Below are 17,017 nucleotides of genomic sequence, written 5' to 3' on the forward strand. Positions count from 1 at the left end.
TAGAATCTTGTGGCATATTAGGTTGTTTCGGAAAGAGCACATTATGTGGGGATCGGTTCCACAGATTAAAATGTGAATGGGTGAATTTGTGAATAGGTGAGTACTGCAAATATCATGACTGTGCTATTTACACTCTAAGATGACATCCACTAATCAAGTCCGGGGTGGTCTACAGGAATACATTTCTTACTGTTATTGTGGTCACATGGTGCTGAACAGTGACGCTTTCATAAACCTTAAACAAACCTGTCGTAATGAGAGATCAAATTTCCAAGGGATTTTTTTCATTTTTATTTTTTTGCTTGCCCTTACTGAATTTATTCCGTCCTTAACACATTGCCACCTGTTGACGACTTTGAGTTCAGGACGGAGCAGTTCCTCCCTGTGAGTACTTGAAGCTCTGTTGTCAAAAAATCTTGAAAATATTCAGAGTAACACTTTGCCACTTTGCGCAGTACCTGGAGTCCATCTTTGGACTGCTCTTCCAGCTGTTGCAGCAGGTGACAGAGTGTGACACCAAAATGCAGGTGCTCCACGTCATTTCCTGCGTTATTGAAAGAGTCAACACACAGGTGAGGTTTGGGACTTTTACAGGTCTGTTCAGCTCACTGCAAAATTGCTGAAAAGTAACCTAGAATGTATCATTTATGTCAAGCAAAGGGAAAAGATTTTGAAGGAGTCCCGGGGTGCCATCTGATACAGCTTAGAGAGAACATCACTCAAAATGATGATCCAGGGGTTTTCCCACAATGAATCTCAATCATTTGTCATACTGACACTGATAACACGAATGACTTTAACCACAAGTCCTTAGGCGACTTTTGCTTGCATGCCATTCCTCACTTCACCTTTCAACACAGATCCCTGTTACACAACAGATACTATTTATTTCAAGACCATACCAAACTGATGATACAGTCCCCTTCAAGAGTATTGGAACAGCAAGGTCAATTCCTTAGCTGTTGTATACTGAAGACATTTGGGTTTGACCAGGGATTGACTTGGTCAGTCTTCAACTTTTTCCCAGTGTTGGCAGTGTGTTTTGGATTCGTCTGGTTGCATTGTGAAGCTTCTCCTGATTAGTTTGATTACCTTTTTTTTTATCTGTAATCTAACATTCCTTCGACTGGCCAAGTCAATCGTCGGACCTTAACCTAATAGAGCATGCATTTTACCTCCTGAAGAAGACACTAATGGGAGAAACCCAGAGAAACAAGAACTGAAAAACTTCAGTAAACACAAGGAAAAGCATTTCAAATGAAGAATGCAAAAGTCTGGTGATGTCAATGGGTTGCAGGCTTGATGCAGTTATTGGAAGTAAGGGTTATGCCACCAAATATTAAAAATGATTCACTTTAATCATGTCTCCGCAGTTGTTCAACACATCTATATCTTATCTAGATACCATGAAGTAAGATGGAATTGTGAAGTTTGATCTGATATCAATCTTTTGATCTGAAACCTAGATGTCTTCAGTATACAACAAAGAAATTGACCTTGCCATTCCAATACTTTTGGAGCGTATTGTATTTTTGCATTCAATAACTTGCCCTTATCCACATGTCTGCCAACTCTAGAGAAAAAGAAGCCGATCCTCTTAATGACCTCCCCAGGCTCTTTTCAGATCCACTTTAAGCATCATCCATTTAACGATGCCTTGTCTTCAATCTGTCACAGAGATGGCTTTCATCCGCATGAACTCTCAGTCTGGTTAAGTCTTCCCCCAGCCCCCCGACCCTGACTAAACCTCCAGAGTCAGCACAAGTCTTATTAACATGCTAACCTAGCTAGAAAGGGATTTTTGACACACAAGGACCATTGGGAGATTGAGGAAAAATACACAGCGAGTGGAGATGATGATGACAATGAAATGTCAACTTTTTGTCTCTTTTTTCCTCTCACATTTTTCATGTGATAAGTTTATTTCCAGTCTTTATCTCAGGCTCCATGTTCCTTGGCTCCTTCCATCTTTCCATTCTCCATTCCAGTGCCTTACACAGTTGTACAATCAAGCAAAACATCCAAGTACAAGTTCTGTACCTTGTCCACGTGGTCATCACATGGAAAGTGGACCTCTTAATGTGCGTTACCATTAAAAAAACAACAGAAAAAAATACTTTGAAGCTAAAGCTTGGTTAGGTTCTACAGCCATTTTTTGTTTTAAAATACTGCAATTTAGCCTCTGGCTTTTTAATTGCGTATGACATTATCAACCATGTACAAATGATGATTTACTAGGCTATCGATGTGTATTGCATTGTCGTCATTAAAGCACCATGTGGTTTTGTTTTCACTTTAGTCATGTACAGGGTTTGTTTGCTGGTGGGTTTTATCTTTATCTCAGGCTTCTTGTTCCTTTTATCTTTTTACTCTCCATTCCAGTGCCTTACAAAGTTGTATAATTAAGGAAAAGATCCCAGTGTTGGTACATTTTTGTTGTAGAATACTCCAATTAGCATGTGCTTTTTTTTTTTTTTTAAATACCATATTAAATCAACCATGGGCAGCAAGCATGGCATAGTGGGCTATCTACTGTATGTCTATTACATGGTCATAATGACAGTACTTGAATGTGGTTGCTAACCCTTTAACCACACACCACAAATGTGAATCTGGAATAAAATTATTCTGAATGCTACGTATCACCACTGTAAAGAACATAATTATCTGGAATAAAGTTCTTTAGACTAGATGCGTAAATCGTAAATTTGGATGTTACTGCTGTGGTAAGTTAAGTTTTTAATTCTTTCTGTTACATTTTACAATGGACTTTTTTCTGTTTTAGATCCGACCCTATGTAGGCTGTCTGGTGCAGTACCTGCCTCTTCTTTGGAAGCAATCTGAAGAGCATAACATGCTAAGATGTGCCATACTCACTACGCTCATTCACCTTGTGCAGGTAGGATGTGTTCCTGTCATTGCTCCTGCCCCATATTTTCTCATATTTTACCTGAGTTTGTAATTTGAGGTATTTCTTTCTATTGTAGTCTCTGCAAAACAACTTGAGGGACACACTGTTCTCTCTCGATGAAAATAATAACATTAACCAGCTTAACAATGATCTATGCTGCAAAATATCATCTCATTGGTTACCCACACTATACAGTCACTGTCACGGAGGGGCATGAACTGAATGCCATGTTTACACCCAAATATTGTCACTTTATCTACAAAAGAACTTCGTGGAATTTCCAAAACAGATTTTTAAAAACCTTTAAGAGATTCTATTGACTAACGTCTCCACTGACACACGCACACACTTTTACACTCGAACATGGGTTAATGAGGCAAAAATCATTATTGACTTAAAACCATGTTCAAGTGTCAAAACATTAAGTGGTGCTGGTTAAAGCCAGAGCCAGCGGACTGCTTTTAAAAGGCCACAGTCTTAATGACACTCAATTTAGCGCTATATACAGACCAGCTCCAGTTTGAGGGAATGTGGGAATGATAGAATATTTTGGAGAGCACATGGCTTTCACTTCCCAAGCTGAAAGATTTGGCGCATGTTCGCACAACACCTGTAAGGCAATGTTATGCACTTGCACTTTAAACCTGATGCATATCAAGTGACTTGGGTCAAGCCGATGGAACTGTGGGCAGGGTTCTGCTACAAGTTATCCGTGGACAGTCGTCGGCAACTAGTTTTTTCGATGTTCACAATTTTATTCACAGGTGAAGCATGATGCAACATCACGGACGTGAGGGCCAATGAAAAATGCCATGTTGCATCACCAGCTTTCACAACAAATACGAAGTACAAAGTGAGAGCCGGCTGGCCGTCGCCATGCCCTCCCAATACAGTATCAATATTGTATGTTATATTTTATGTTTTTTTTTTTTTTTTAAATTTATACCCCTAAGAGGGTTGCGTCAGGAAGGGCATCCAGTGTAAAAATTGTGTCAAACAAATATGAGCGTTCATCTAAGTTGACACGCTGTGGTGACCCCTCACGGGAGAAGCCAAAAGAAAGTTGTTGTATTTTATGGGAGGGACTAAATAATTTCCCATGGAACTGTGGCTAAAATGTGGTGTGTCGCAAAAATACGACATGCTTTTAGGTTAAAATGCACATTGCTTTCAAATGAAGTAATTCTGTCTAAGTGCATGTGGTTAGTTCAATAAATAGAAAATCCCTGGTACCAAGAGAAATGAAACTAATAATGGATGTACAAGCCAGGCTATGATTCAATTTAGACTTGGAAGTAACCACAATATTTCCAAACCTGTTTGTCATCAACATTTGATGATGATGCCTTATCACCCAAAAGACTTCCGTCCCTCAGTTCTTTCATTGAAGAATATTTTTGGGAGAAGTCACACTACCACATTTAAGTCTTAGCCCCAGACTGCTATTCTCTTATAAAGGAACATTTTAGTCTGAGCTGCACAACAGAATCCCTTGACATAAGGTGTTGTACAAGGAAAGAGTCACTCATTGCTTTATTTCCCAAGATTTGTTGTCCTTCACTCTTCTCAGATGTTACCTAAGTTGAAAGGACAGCTTTTGAACAGCCCAAGTTCCATTTATCTGTTTTGTTTTTCTTTGCAGGGCCTCGGTGCTGAAAGCAAGAACCTGTACCCCTTCCTTCTTCCTGTCATCCAGTTAAGCACAGATGTTTCACAGCCACCTCACGTGTATTTGCTGGAGGATGGGCTGGAGCTCTGGTATGGACCATTATCGTTTCTTTTGTGGCCCTTTACACTTTTAATTTGATAAATCTCACACATCAGGCTGTCCCAAATATAAAGTGAGGTCAGCCGCTAATTTCAAATGTTGAAACCAAACCCGCAGAGCAAAGGCAGTGGAAGAAAGTCAAGGAATGGCGTTTACCCACTCCCCAACTTGTTAAGGTTATATTGTGGACCTTTTCAACAGGCATGGGACAGCTAGCCATGCAGTGGCCAGTATAAGAAGCTTAATTTAGCAGTCGTCCAGGGCAGAGGTCAAACAAAATTCAGAATGAGGTCAATTTGGTTTACCGGACCGATTGGGTGAGAGGTCATCAGTTTAAGCAGTTCGTTTGTTCGTTCATTTGATGCATTTTTATTTGTGTGCTACAATTACACGATACAGCCCATAATGATTGAAAATACATTTTTAGAATCTTGCAAATTTTTGAAAAAGTTGTAAAGATGACCTTAATTTACCTTGAACGTTGCTGTGATGGACGATTACTACCATGAGAGTGCCATGATCGCTGGTGCTTGGCAAGCGTGATATTGGGATGCCACTGGTAGAAAGTTGTTGTGCCACAGTGGCGAATCGTAAAATCTGTTGCATTGCATTTTTTCAGCTGTTTCATCAGGCCAATTGTACTCATTAACAGGGAAAATACTCGATAGTCGGTGTTCACCGCATAATAATTAAAAATTTTGGTGTAGTCATTCATTTAGTTATTCACACTTACTTTAAAAAGTGGGCAGAGAGAAACTTTATTCATGTGACACCAGAAGTTGACATACATTTTTTTGACTCCCCCCCCAAAAAGGAAACTAAGTGCACAACAAAAATCACCATGCTGAATGGAGGAAATATTCAGGTGCTAAATACTTCCAACACTTTGAACATAATTAGAGATAGGTGGGTTGCCTCATGTTGTTATATTTAAATTCTTCATATTTTCATGCAATCGGGCATGGATACATGTGTGGATACCTGGGTGTGGCGTATGGTCTCTCTTTTCAGTTAATGTATCGGATGCATTTAAAAGCACTCTCCCGCATCATTTTGTGTTGCACCTGCAGCTGAGTGTTGGGGCGTGCTTCAGGTGTTACCTTTTTTTTTTTTTTGCCCTCCTGTCATCTCTTGTCTTTTTAACTCTTGTCCTTAATCTCCCCCTTCTTTGTGATGCCGCCTAGCACTGCGGGATTTAGCATGATGTAAGACCTTGTGGCAAAAAAGCCCTCCTCACCCTTTCTGTCCTGTATTTTCATCTTCTCTGATAAACAGTCCCGCTCAAAATATCCATTTTCTTTGTTTACCGTTAGTTGTCGCACCAATTTGGCTTTTATCTTCTGTCAACTTGCTCCCGTGATTCATATGTTATTTGTGATGTATAAGATCAAATCTCTGCTTGAATTGTTACACATTTTGAGTAAAAGCCACACAGCTCTGTCAAGGTAGTTTTTATTCTTCATTTTGCAAGGCTGCGAGAGTTTTGAGAATTTAAATGAACGGCTTGTTTTCTCCCCCCCCGACTCGGCCTGTCCCCTCTCTCCATGCAGGTACGTGACTTTGGAGAATAGTCCGGCCATCACCCCTGAGCTGCTCAGAATTTTCCAGAACATGTCAGCTCTCTTGGGTGAGTCCCTCTGAAATTGTTTCTGCTATTTTAGTTTGGATTATTCCACCCCACCCCCTCTTCTATCAAATAACATGACGGCGTACTTCATTCTAGTTTAAATACGAGTGCTGGATACTACAAAACCTTCATGCATATGCATGCATTGTGACAGGATGACAGATGGTTCTGTCGGCATGCCATTGAGCTGGCATAGCATAGACATGTCACATCATGAGGTCAAGTCAGAGAGACACCACCAGATGGTGGCAAAATATACAGCCGAACCAGCCACTATTTTGAAATATAATAAATCATCAGGTAGGCTATATTTTATTCCCAAGGAGGGAATTCACTTTTCACTCTACTATTATGTGTTAATAGTGTGCATACACCAATTCACACTCGTTCCCAAGGAGGAAAGCCTCCTTTCACTGTGCCGTTATGTTAGTAGTGTGCAATACACTGCGCTAATTCACAGTAAGCAGCTCAACATTATAAAATCGTTATTTACAGGTATATAGTGGCCACAGGCATGTATTTACCATAATTTCCGGCCTATAAGCCACGACTTTTTTCACATGATTTCAACCCTGCGGTTGATGTGGTGATACGGCTAACTTGTGCAGTTTTTCTAATGACCGCAGGGGGGCGCTCGAGCGGAAAAGGTAAGAGTGAGACCGAATTTATGTGCCGAGGAAGTGACTTTTACCGGTACGGCCTTGTTAGCACTGAACTAGCGTGTTTCTGCCGTGTCTCAGTGATTTTTACCAGTATATTTTTTTTTTTGTTTATTTTTTTTAACTGGCCCTGTTAGCACGGAGGCACTAGCAATATAGTCTCTGTGTACCGTCTTTCTTTATAAATATCTAGTGTTTCAATGTTGGTTTCAACGTGGGCACTTGCGGCTTTTACACGGTTGCAGCCTATGTATGTACCAAATGGTATTTCCTTTACAACCAAGTGCGCTCTGTAGGCCGGGAATTACGGTACGGTACTTCCCCAATATTATTTAAATTTTGAAAATGTATGTTTTTCTTATATTTCAGCATTGAATTGCATATTTTACAATTGCTTACCTGTCTCATTTTTACTCAGATATTGCACCCAGCCAGTGCACAATTTGACAGATCTAATGGAAAAAGTTAGTGGACCGAATTGGAAGAAGTTAATATGTAAAGAAAAGAAAGTAAAGGTCAAGAAAGATACTGTACTTATAAGTAACCCCTAACCACCTCACAAACAGATTTCTATTCACATGGATAATTACAGAAGATGGACAAAAAAGTGTCGGAATGATAAGCCGGAATGTTTTACGACAAACTATAGCAACCTGTATAATCCTGCCTTTGGCTCAGCCTCAAGCAGTTGGGTTAGCTACACTGAGCTCTGTAAGCAAGCCAGGAACTGGTGGCAGATTGAAGGCAATTGCATGATTTAGCACCGGTCGCTGCTTTTTTTCCACGCTTTGTAATTGTGTGTGGTAGGAAACCGTATTGATTTGGTGCTTCTGCTGGACACTGAATGAGACAGACTAATACGAACACTGGTTTAGACTTATTGCCTTACTGGAGCGTTTGATCATTCACAGTATGGATTGGATTCAATTAGATTTAAGAGCGAAGGGCAGACGGGACCAGGCATAGATCTTTATCTTCTGCTCTGCAGCTGGAGTGGGAAACTTGTGGCTTGCGGGCCATATGGGGTGAGAGCATTAGGTATGACTTCATTTACCTTACAAAACCCAAATACAGCCTTAGATGATAAAACAAAATTACTTACATTGAAGCAACACATGCACATTAGGCATAATCATAAAAATTTAAGAGCAATGCATCACAATTTTTTCATAGATTCAGCGTGGCCCTCAGAGGACGTTATTATTACCAAAGTGCCCAAATAATTAGACTCTTTTTTTTTTTTTGGGGTTGATTTACGGTATGAGATTTCCTGGTATTCTGTTCCGCCCATGTTTTCGTCATCAAGATGGAGCATCATGTTGTGACCTAGATTTAACATCTATTGTTACCATTGGCTGAGTTTTCTATCGAGACTTGTCACGTTACGTTTGTCTCCTTTCTATTGTTATGTGAAATGCTACATCTTTCTGTCGGCTTTCGCATTTGATGAACAACAAGCTGAGAACACTGTCAGTGACTGCTAAATAATGCCACGGAGATGCATGCACAAATTCTAACCTATTTGCAAGGTTTCCTGTACTTAAATAAATAAGACATCCTTCATTTATGTTCAGGTGTTACGCCGTTGATTTAAAAACTACAGAGAAGATAGATAAAAATTCAAAATAAATGAATAAAACACAATCAGCCCTTGCTATATTGTGGTTATCGTTTTTCGAGTTTATTTTTATATAAACTAATTTTTTTTGCAGTCTTGCTATCAACAACATCTGTGATCTGTCAAATTTATAACATTTTTAATTTTCACAATACAGGGACTTTCACATTTTTCTTGTCAAAGCGCACCATGACAAATTATTACTCAGAGGTAAATTTTTTACTAGACACTTTTACAAAGGCTGCAAAACTTTGATTTTTACGCCATGTAAACATGTCACGAAATGAGGGGAGCAAGTCGACGTTAATTTTCTCCACTCGAAGGAAGCATTAGAGCCTTAACAGAGGTAGGAGCCTTTTTGTACTTAGATAAGGGATTTCTCCAATGAGTGCGCTGAGGCGATGGACACCCAATAGTTGTCCTACACTGATTTTGTACACGAGACTGGTGCTAACGTCATTTAATTATCTGATTGCGAAATTTATTTGCAGGATCTGAAATGTGCATGACGACTCCATTCTTTAGCCACAGGACACCCATTTAACACATGAAAATAACTCCAAATTAGGCCAGGGAAAGGCAGCAGGGCCAGGCTCCTGCTCATCCTTAACCCCGATGAGGAAAAGTTCTACAGAAAACGGATGTATAAGCCAGGGCAGGGTTCAATTTAGACTTAAGTAACTAAATGCAATATTTCCAAACCTATTTATGTCATCAAAAATCAAAGTTTGTCGCATTAATGCACCAGATCAGAAAATATATAGCTCGTTATTTTAGGAACACAAGTCCAGGCATGCATTTCAGTGCAAGTCCATAGAAAATGCAGTGAATTCATTTTGCCCTGGCACTTAATTTTTTTTCCCAAACTTGTCAGTTATCACATTTGGCTCCTTTTTATCGCAGCATCCGGCAGTTCATTTATTTTTGCCCATGGAGAGCAGTGCAGAGATGTGAGCCATAGAAAAGAGTCTGGCTGGGATTGGTGTCGCAGCTTGCCAGGTATGTGGCCTGGCGTGCCTGATAAAAGAGCCCCCGCTCCATCACCACTAAAATGGAGCAACAAATTCCCTAATTAGAATGTCAAGAGCCTTGCCTCAGCTTGACTTAACGAGCAGTTTTCGCTGTGTAATATTGCCACCTCGCCTCCCAAGTAGGACAGATTTCAGCCGCGTGTGGAGCACCGACAACTAAAGACTCCTAAACAGCAGCAATTTTTTTTTTGGTTGATGTGAGCATTGCACTCGCTGCTTGTTTTCGTTAATCTGACAGTCGTTTTATCTAATGCCACCATATTCGTAAGTGAGGAGTAGTTAAATGCACTGAAGGCAGTGGATTCTTAAAGAAACCGGCCCACTTTGCTAAATGGCTGCTCCTACTTGTCCCGGTTTGTAATTGTAATACCCACAAAGCGATTGGACTGCATCTTTTAACGCTTTGAAGTCTAATTGGTTCTGTAGTATATTAAGCCAGCAACTGAGCGGTATTTATGCTTCACATTGTAAAACAAAAAAAAAAGCTGTATTTTATCACTAGACAGAATTTAGATCTAATGTAATATGGTGGGAATTAAATTGAGTTAATTTATCATAAATACATTTTCTGTCCAAAGAAATAGTTTGACATCAGTTATGGTTGTTTTATTTCTTATGATATTTTGTATTAATTGCTCAACAAAGGAAAAACAAATCTGTATACAATAGTAATGAACAATTAATCACATTTTAATCATTGCGGTTTTTGGCTGCTGGATTAAGTGAGCCTGATGATAGGTTAATTATTATTATTACTACTATTTTTTTTAATCTAAAATACAGGCCCAGCTCCATGAGAAGTGTTTCATATTCAGCAGTGCCCACAATATAACCATCCAGCCACCAGGGGCTCATTAAATGTCACACTGTACTCTGTGCCCAAGTTCAAAATAAAATTTTCAAATGACATTTATGTACAATTTAGTAATATGCAGTTGAAACCAGACTTTTTATATACACGACAAACACTTTGGCCCCTCCACATTGAGAGGAGCCAAATTTGGTGGCTGGAGCATCTGAGCACGATGCCTCCCAGACACCTCCCTGGTGAGGTGTTCCTTGTACATCCCACCGGGCGGAGACCCTGGGGAAGCCTGGACGTCCTTTCTAAAACTACAGCCCCCATGACCCAACCTTAGATAACCGGTAGAAGATGGATGGATGGATGGATGTTCATATATTAGATGCTTGATCATCTACAGTGGAGCAAAAATATGTCCCTGGCCACCGTATGACGTACTGTAATAAGGTGACCGCGTTCTGTTAACCTTTGGCTAATTATTATATGTTTGAGCTGAATTTATAGGAAATTTAATGCAGAGGGATGCACACAGATGGAATATGTTCATCACCACCACCATATTTATCTTGAGAAAAATCAATAAGCACGGACACTTACGGCCTTGTCCTATGGTTTATCAAGCAGACGAATGCTTTTCTTCTCGGTACCGCACCACTTACAAGTAGACTTTAAAGGGGTTTTTCATCTGAAGGGCTTTCTTCTCTCCAAATGAACCCTTTTTGTCATATTTGTCATTTTGCCTGCTATCTGAACACACTCAGCCCTCTTATTATTCCTCACCTATAAATGTTTCCACTGATGAGAGAGTCATTCAAGGCTTGGGGAGACATAATTGGTGACAGCTAAGCTCACTGATGGTATGTAAAGATAAAAGGCTGTTAGGAAAAAAAAAAAAAAAGCATGCCATGCTTGTGTGCTACCACCATCTCAAGTTTCTTTTGTAGCTGTTTGTTCTGGCGTGGTTTCGAGTCCACCATTTGAAATTTTGATACACTAAGGCAACTCTTTGGCGAATACCCAAGTTCTCATTTGAAAGACAATAGTTAGCCGAATGCTAATTTCCAGTCTGATGGTTCAAAGGTGCAAGCGTCTAATTGTTCTCATTTTTACCCTTCATTGTTTTAGCCTGAGGTTACATTTACACAATGAATCCATGATCAGAATAGAGAAATGGTGGATCTTTTATTTTCCCATTTAAAATCGGAGGTATTTTATGTTCATGTCACTGATCTGCTGAGCAAATGGGCTTTCGTCTTGTTTTCTAGCTTTGAAAGGGCTTTACATCCAATTCATTTGTTTTGTACAAATTATATTTGTCTTCGCCATGTGCACAAAATCGTTTCTCTGCATTTAACCCATCGCAGTTGTGAATACACCAAACACATACTTAGTGACACCGACTCGAGCAGGGAGCTACTTAAGCGCCCGGGAGTAGTTCAAATCCAAACTCCAAATGTTGCACATTTTTTATGCAGGAAAAACCTTGTCTGCGGATGTGTCCTTGGGTGGTTTGGGCATTATTTTGCAGTGGCGTGTATCGTGCACCAGTAGCCAAAATATTGCAACCTTGCTTTGTTTACAGACATTCCTCGTTCATTAATTGTATGTAACAAGTGTGACAATGGTGTACAGCTGTTTGGATTATTCCTTTTCATCTTTGTAATGCTTATAATTACTAGTGAAAGCCTAACATTCCCGTCAGCGTTATAAATGTTAGAATACAGTTGACGATGTAACAACTGGCCCAAGAGAGGGCAAAATTGGGTGTCAACTTTATGCCCTCCCACTCTGTTTGAAAATTCTCAGCTTTAATAAGCGGTGAGAAAGGGACTGTTTATACAGACTTGCCCGGAATGTCCGTTCCTTAATGAGGTCATGTGTATAAATAATTGCTTTCTGTGACAAGCAGATACTGAGATCTCTCAACTTGTAGAGGTACAATTGTCTCCCCAAGACTCGCATCATTAAGATCGGTGCATAAAGTAGTTGAATTTAGTCACCCGACTTTTGACCTGCGCACATCAGTCCGAATCATTTCAACGGCAATGTAGCCTTTTGCTTGAAACATTGCATTCATTAGCAAAGTTTGTCTGTACTTTTTTCTCAACGAAAAACGAGAGGTGTCTTTGGAATCTTCATTCATCTCCTGAGTGTGGGAGATGTGCCCTGAAGAAGTGAGCCATAGAGCTTTTATTTAAACATGGAGGAGAGCATGCAAAATGCCAATGCATCATGCTTTGTGCTACTCGTACAAAGAGCATTCATTTACTCTGCATTCTGGACATGAGTTAATCTTTTCTCATGGGTGTCATTTCTGATGCCATGTACAGCAATTTTTGTTGCATTTGACTTTTTTTTTTATATAAAAAAAGGATAGATCCTTCTGGTCCTGCGATTGCTTTTTTTTTTGGTTCGCTTTTTTTAAAGCTTCAGTTTTACCCAGTCTGTATCAAATTAAGAATTACTTTATAACATTTGCTGTTTCTGCATGTTGGTCTGCTTGAATTGGATGCTTTGTGTTGAGTGCTGTAATCCATTTGTGCTTAATGCATTTCATTGTCACAGTTCCACTTTTGCTGAGGTGAATATTTATGTGGCGGGAAATGCTGTCAAAAAAAAAAAAGCCTGAAGAATACATTGTGTACCTGCACAGATGGCAGCTTCCAATACTTTTTTTTTGCCTCAATGTAGCTGGCTAAAGATTGAAGAAAACATATTGGAGCTGTTTATCATAACTGGTCACCCTGGATGCCAATAAGATTAAAAAATTATTAGATGTTGTTTATTATCGCTGATCAACTCGAGGCGACACGCTCTTACCATGTCCTTTCGGGTCTACTTCCTGTAGATGATGTATGTGTTAGTGCACTTTTTCCATATCAGGCGATTATTATTTTATGTAAGAGAAGTCCACTACGTCAGTTTACTTTCAAGATAAGCAGATTTGATGTAAATAGTAACTCTTTGGCTGATGGGTCCTACTCTAGCTGCAAGGTTCTCTCTTGTCTGTCTGATTTGATACATTTGTATTCCTTGCATTCTCATTTTCCATTTCTCTTATTTTTGCAAGTGTACCTTAACAATCTCTGTACACTTCCCTGTGGAATTTGATTTACAACTGAGCTCTTCTGGATGCTATGAGCCTGACAAAATAGAAAAATTATAAGTCTGGTGGTGCCCGAGCGCATCAGGAAAACCGAAGTTTGCAACCACCCCTCTAAACTTCGGTCCACATTTGTAATTAGTCTTAGTCTTTTGCCTTAATTACTGTAAGACTGCAAGGCAGAATTTCATGGTTTTTGTAGTAAGCTGAAGCAAATGCAAGTCCAAACTGTTTTGCCACCGAATAAATTCATCTGATTGATCTCCATACGACCTTCTTGTCGCATATGCTTGATCCCTGAGTGTTGCTGAGTGAGGGGCTCAATTCATAATGAAGGCAAAAGAATTCTGTGTGTGGAACAATGAGAGCCTAGCCCCCACCCCCCCAACCCCCCACGCCCAAACTTTTTCTCTTTCAATTGCTGATTTGCACACGTTCAGACTGCTTCATGTCTCCAGCTTGTTTGAATCATAAGAGCACCTTGATTCAGAGTCTCCCCCTTTCCCTCTTGTAAATTTGGTTGGACCAAACCGAAGGCGGAGTCGCACTCAACTGCAGACAGTTGAGCGATGCAAGCTCAATTTCCTTACGGCAATGTTAGTCAGGTTATGCACTATGAATATAAAAGCTATCATTTTCCTAGGGAATACATTTTTTTTGTGTGTTCTGACCAGGAGGAAGGAGAGCAAATCACAGCATTATTTCCGATTCATAACTTGCATCATTTCTACCGACCTGGAGAAAATGGATAAAGCTCATGTGGGTCAACAGCATATTCCTTGTGCCAGCTGTGACCCATGTGATTGACAGTGTGCCCTGTAGCTCTATGAGGTGTACTATACAACTGGATTTTTGAATTGTTGGTCTCAAAAACGTGTATAAGTCCATCGCCTCGGACAGAAAAAGTGTTGGTTAGCATTTCATCAATTCTCTCCATTCTAGTGATTTGCCTCTTATCAATCTGCTGGATCACTGCTTGGTACTCAAATTGGTATCTTGCAATGTTACATCAGGCCGACTGTTAGCATGTTACCATTTTATCAATTCTCCTCTCATTATTTGACAAAAGAGCATGTACAGTTGATCGTTCTTAGTCTTCGTATTTAGTTTGCTTGAACGTATCGATGGTTAGCATTTTACAATTTATGTGAAAGAATGAACAGTTTATACATTTATGATTTTACACACTTGTCATATCAAAACAACATACCAAATTGTTTGGGAAAAAATGAACTTAAAGGCACTTAAATATTTATCATTTGTGTATGAATGTCTTTATAATAGAGAATCTGCAATCTGATCCTGACCAAAAATGCTATAATGCTGCACAGAAATCGCCTTTATTTATGTCTTTATTTGGGGAGTGGGGGTGTTCACACATTGTATACTCAGCTTTATCGGTTTTTGTTATTTATCGTGATGCTACTGTTGAGAGCGTTTGCTGAGGTGGTTACACCTTGTTCAGTTCCTTCCTGTTTTATTGCAACTATGAACAACGCAGCGGGCTACTGACTAGCATGTCTGCCTCACAGTTCTGAGGTTCGAAATTCTGCTTTGGCCTTCCTATGTGGAAGTTGCATGTTCTTACCTGGTTTCATCCCACAGTCAAAAATCGGAAAATTTTGAGGTAAAAGTCTATTGTCCATGGGTGTTAACATGAGGTGGTTTTCTTTTTATGCACCCTGCGATTGACGGGGTAACCTGTCCAGGGTGTAGTGCACCTATCGCCAAAAGGCATCTGAGATAAGGCTTCGGCTCATTCGCAACCTGAATTTGAATGAGAACACACAAGCTTGAAGATAAATCGATTGATTTTAGCTACATTTCTTTTTGTTCATGAAGCCTTTATCTTCTGCACAAATGAAATGAACAAATGCCAAAGGTGACGATTACATTTCTTCAAACGCTGCATGCATATCAACGCTTTTCAACGGCGAAGGTCAGACGAACACTGGAGGTTCACTATGAAATATGATATGCTTTCCTAATGAAATTGTCAGAGGTGTTTAGTGATTAAAATCAAGTTGCGGTTAATATTTCTCTTCTCATTAAGGCTGGTAGATGAGCCGCCTCGCTCGGGCTTCGCTGCTCTTTCACTGGCATTCTGCATATTCTGAAACGGGCTATTAGGAAAAGGTCATCCTGCTGAGTTTCTAATTTATCTATTTTTTTTTGAAGCACTTTGTTAATGTAAAGTTTTTTTATGCTATGGAAATTCTCTGAATTAGGTTCCATTACACTCCCGATACCTGTTGCTGAAGGGGTCAAATTATCTCGCGCCGGTCGGTCAATTCACTTCCAAGGTTGAACACTGACTTGTGTCCATGTACTGTGCTTTCTCACGCAAATGGTGCATTTGACACTCTTGTGTGCGGAGTCATTCACTCACAGACAGCCATGTCTTTTTCCCTGCCTTCTAAACCCCTGTCGGGATTGTCAATCAAAGGCCTTCCATGCGGTGTCGTAACATTACGTCTGCTCTTTTGTGTGCAGAGTTGAGCTCGGAGAACCTGCGCACTTGCTTCCAGATCGTCAACGCTTACCTGTACCTCTCCCCGACAGAGTTCCTCCAGGTCAGATATATGCACGGAGACTCGACTGGAGGATCAAAAGCACAAAACATGCCATGAATGTATTAAAGTAATCTGCTATTCACGGTAGAAGCATCACTTCAACAGACACTGTACTTCCCTGACACCAATTTCCACACCACATTCTTATTTAGACAGGCATCAAAGGCCGTTTTAGAAAGAGCACCAAAAATACAAATAGTTTTTCAGCACATAGGTGGAGAAGGTTCCACAAAATAGAACAGATGAATTTGTGAAATGTAAACATGCAGGGAGGGCTGTATTCCATTCGAACAGTTTACAAATATTCGCCATTTTATGCAAGACTATCAAAATACTGGGCAAATACTTAGAAAATGCAGACATTGGCAATTGGTTAATCTACAGTATAATTGGCTGACCCTGTCCAGGTTGTATCCCACCTCTCACCAGAGGTCTGCTGGGATAAGATGCAGCTTACCCTGCAATGCTAATGACGACGGATATTATTTTTAAGAGGCAGAAGGAGACCATCTCTATAAAATGGAAATGTAAACTTGTCTTGCTATTCAATGTGACATAGTGTCCGCTGTTAATAAATGTGCAATTTTTGTAGTGTGAGACGTGAATTATGGTTGTCCTTCAGCATTTTGGCATCTTGGTATTCACATGATATCCATCCATCATCTCTACCGCTCATCCTCACTAGAGCCGTTATTTGTGTTTTTCCAGAACTATGCAGAATCCCTGTGTCAGTCCTTCTGTGACCTGCTGAAAGACATCACGAATGAAGGACAGGTCCAAGTGCTGAAGGTAGGAGTTTTCTGTTGCTGCTTTTGGGGTTCTCAGTTTGCAACGTACCAACTGAAAATGCTTTGAGGTTACAAACGGCATGCATTGATGTAGTTTGCGCCGAGTAAAATAGTCATCCCGCATCATAAGCAGCCAC

General features: G+C 40.0%; 1 protein-coding gene across 1 annotated transcript in view; it reads left to right on the forward strand.

Annotated features, from left to right (window-relative positions):
• The window catches only part of ipo11 (importin 11), a 92,912-nt gene that overhangs the window by 48,272 nt on the left and 27,623 nt on the right, over window positions 1–17,017 (forward strand). Inside the window, exons 18-24 of the mRNA XM_061817775.1 lie at window positions 344–384; window positions 456–572; window positions 2,786–2,899; window positions 4,554–4,669; window positions 6,230–6,306; window positions 16,013–16,092; window positions 16,801–16,881. Of these exons, the coding sequence (XP_061673759.1) occupies window positions 344–384; window positions 456–572; window positions 2,786–2,899; window positions 4,554–4,669; window positions 6,230–6,306; window positions 16,013–16,092; window positions 16,801–16,881 (626 nt within the window). The remainder of the gene's footprint in view (window positions 1–343; window positions 385–455; window positions 573–2,785; window positions 2,900–4,553; window positions 4,670–6,229; window positions 6,307–16,012; window positions 16,093–16,800; window positions 16,882–17,017) is intronic.

The sequence above is a fragment of the Syngnathoides biaculeatus genome, chromosome 4 (genome assembly GCF_019802595.1).
Source record: "Syngnathoides biaculeatus isolate LvHL_M chromosome 4, ASM1980259v1, whole genome shotgun sequence".
Taxonomy (NCBI): Eukaryota; Metazoa; Chordata; class Actinopteri; order Syngnathiformes; family Syngnathidae; genus Syngnathoides; species Syngnathoides biaculeatus.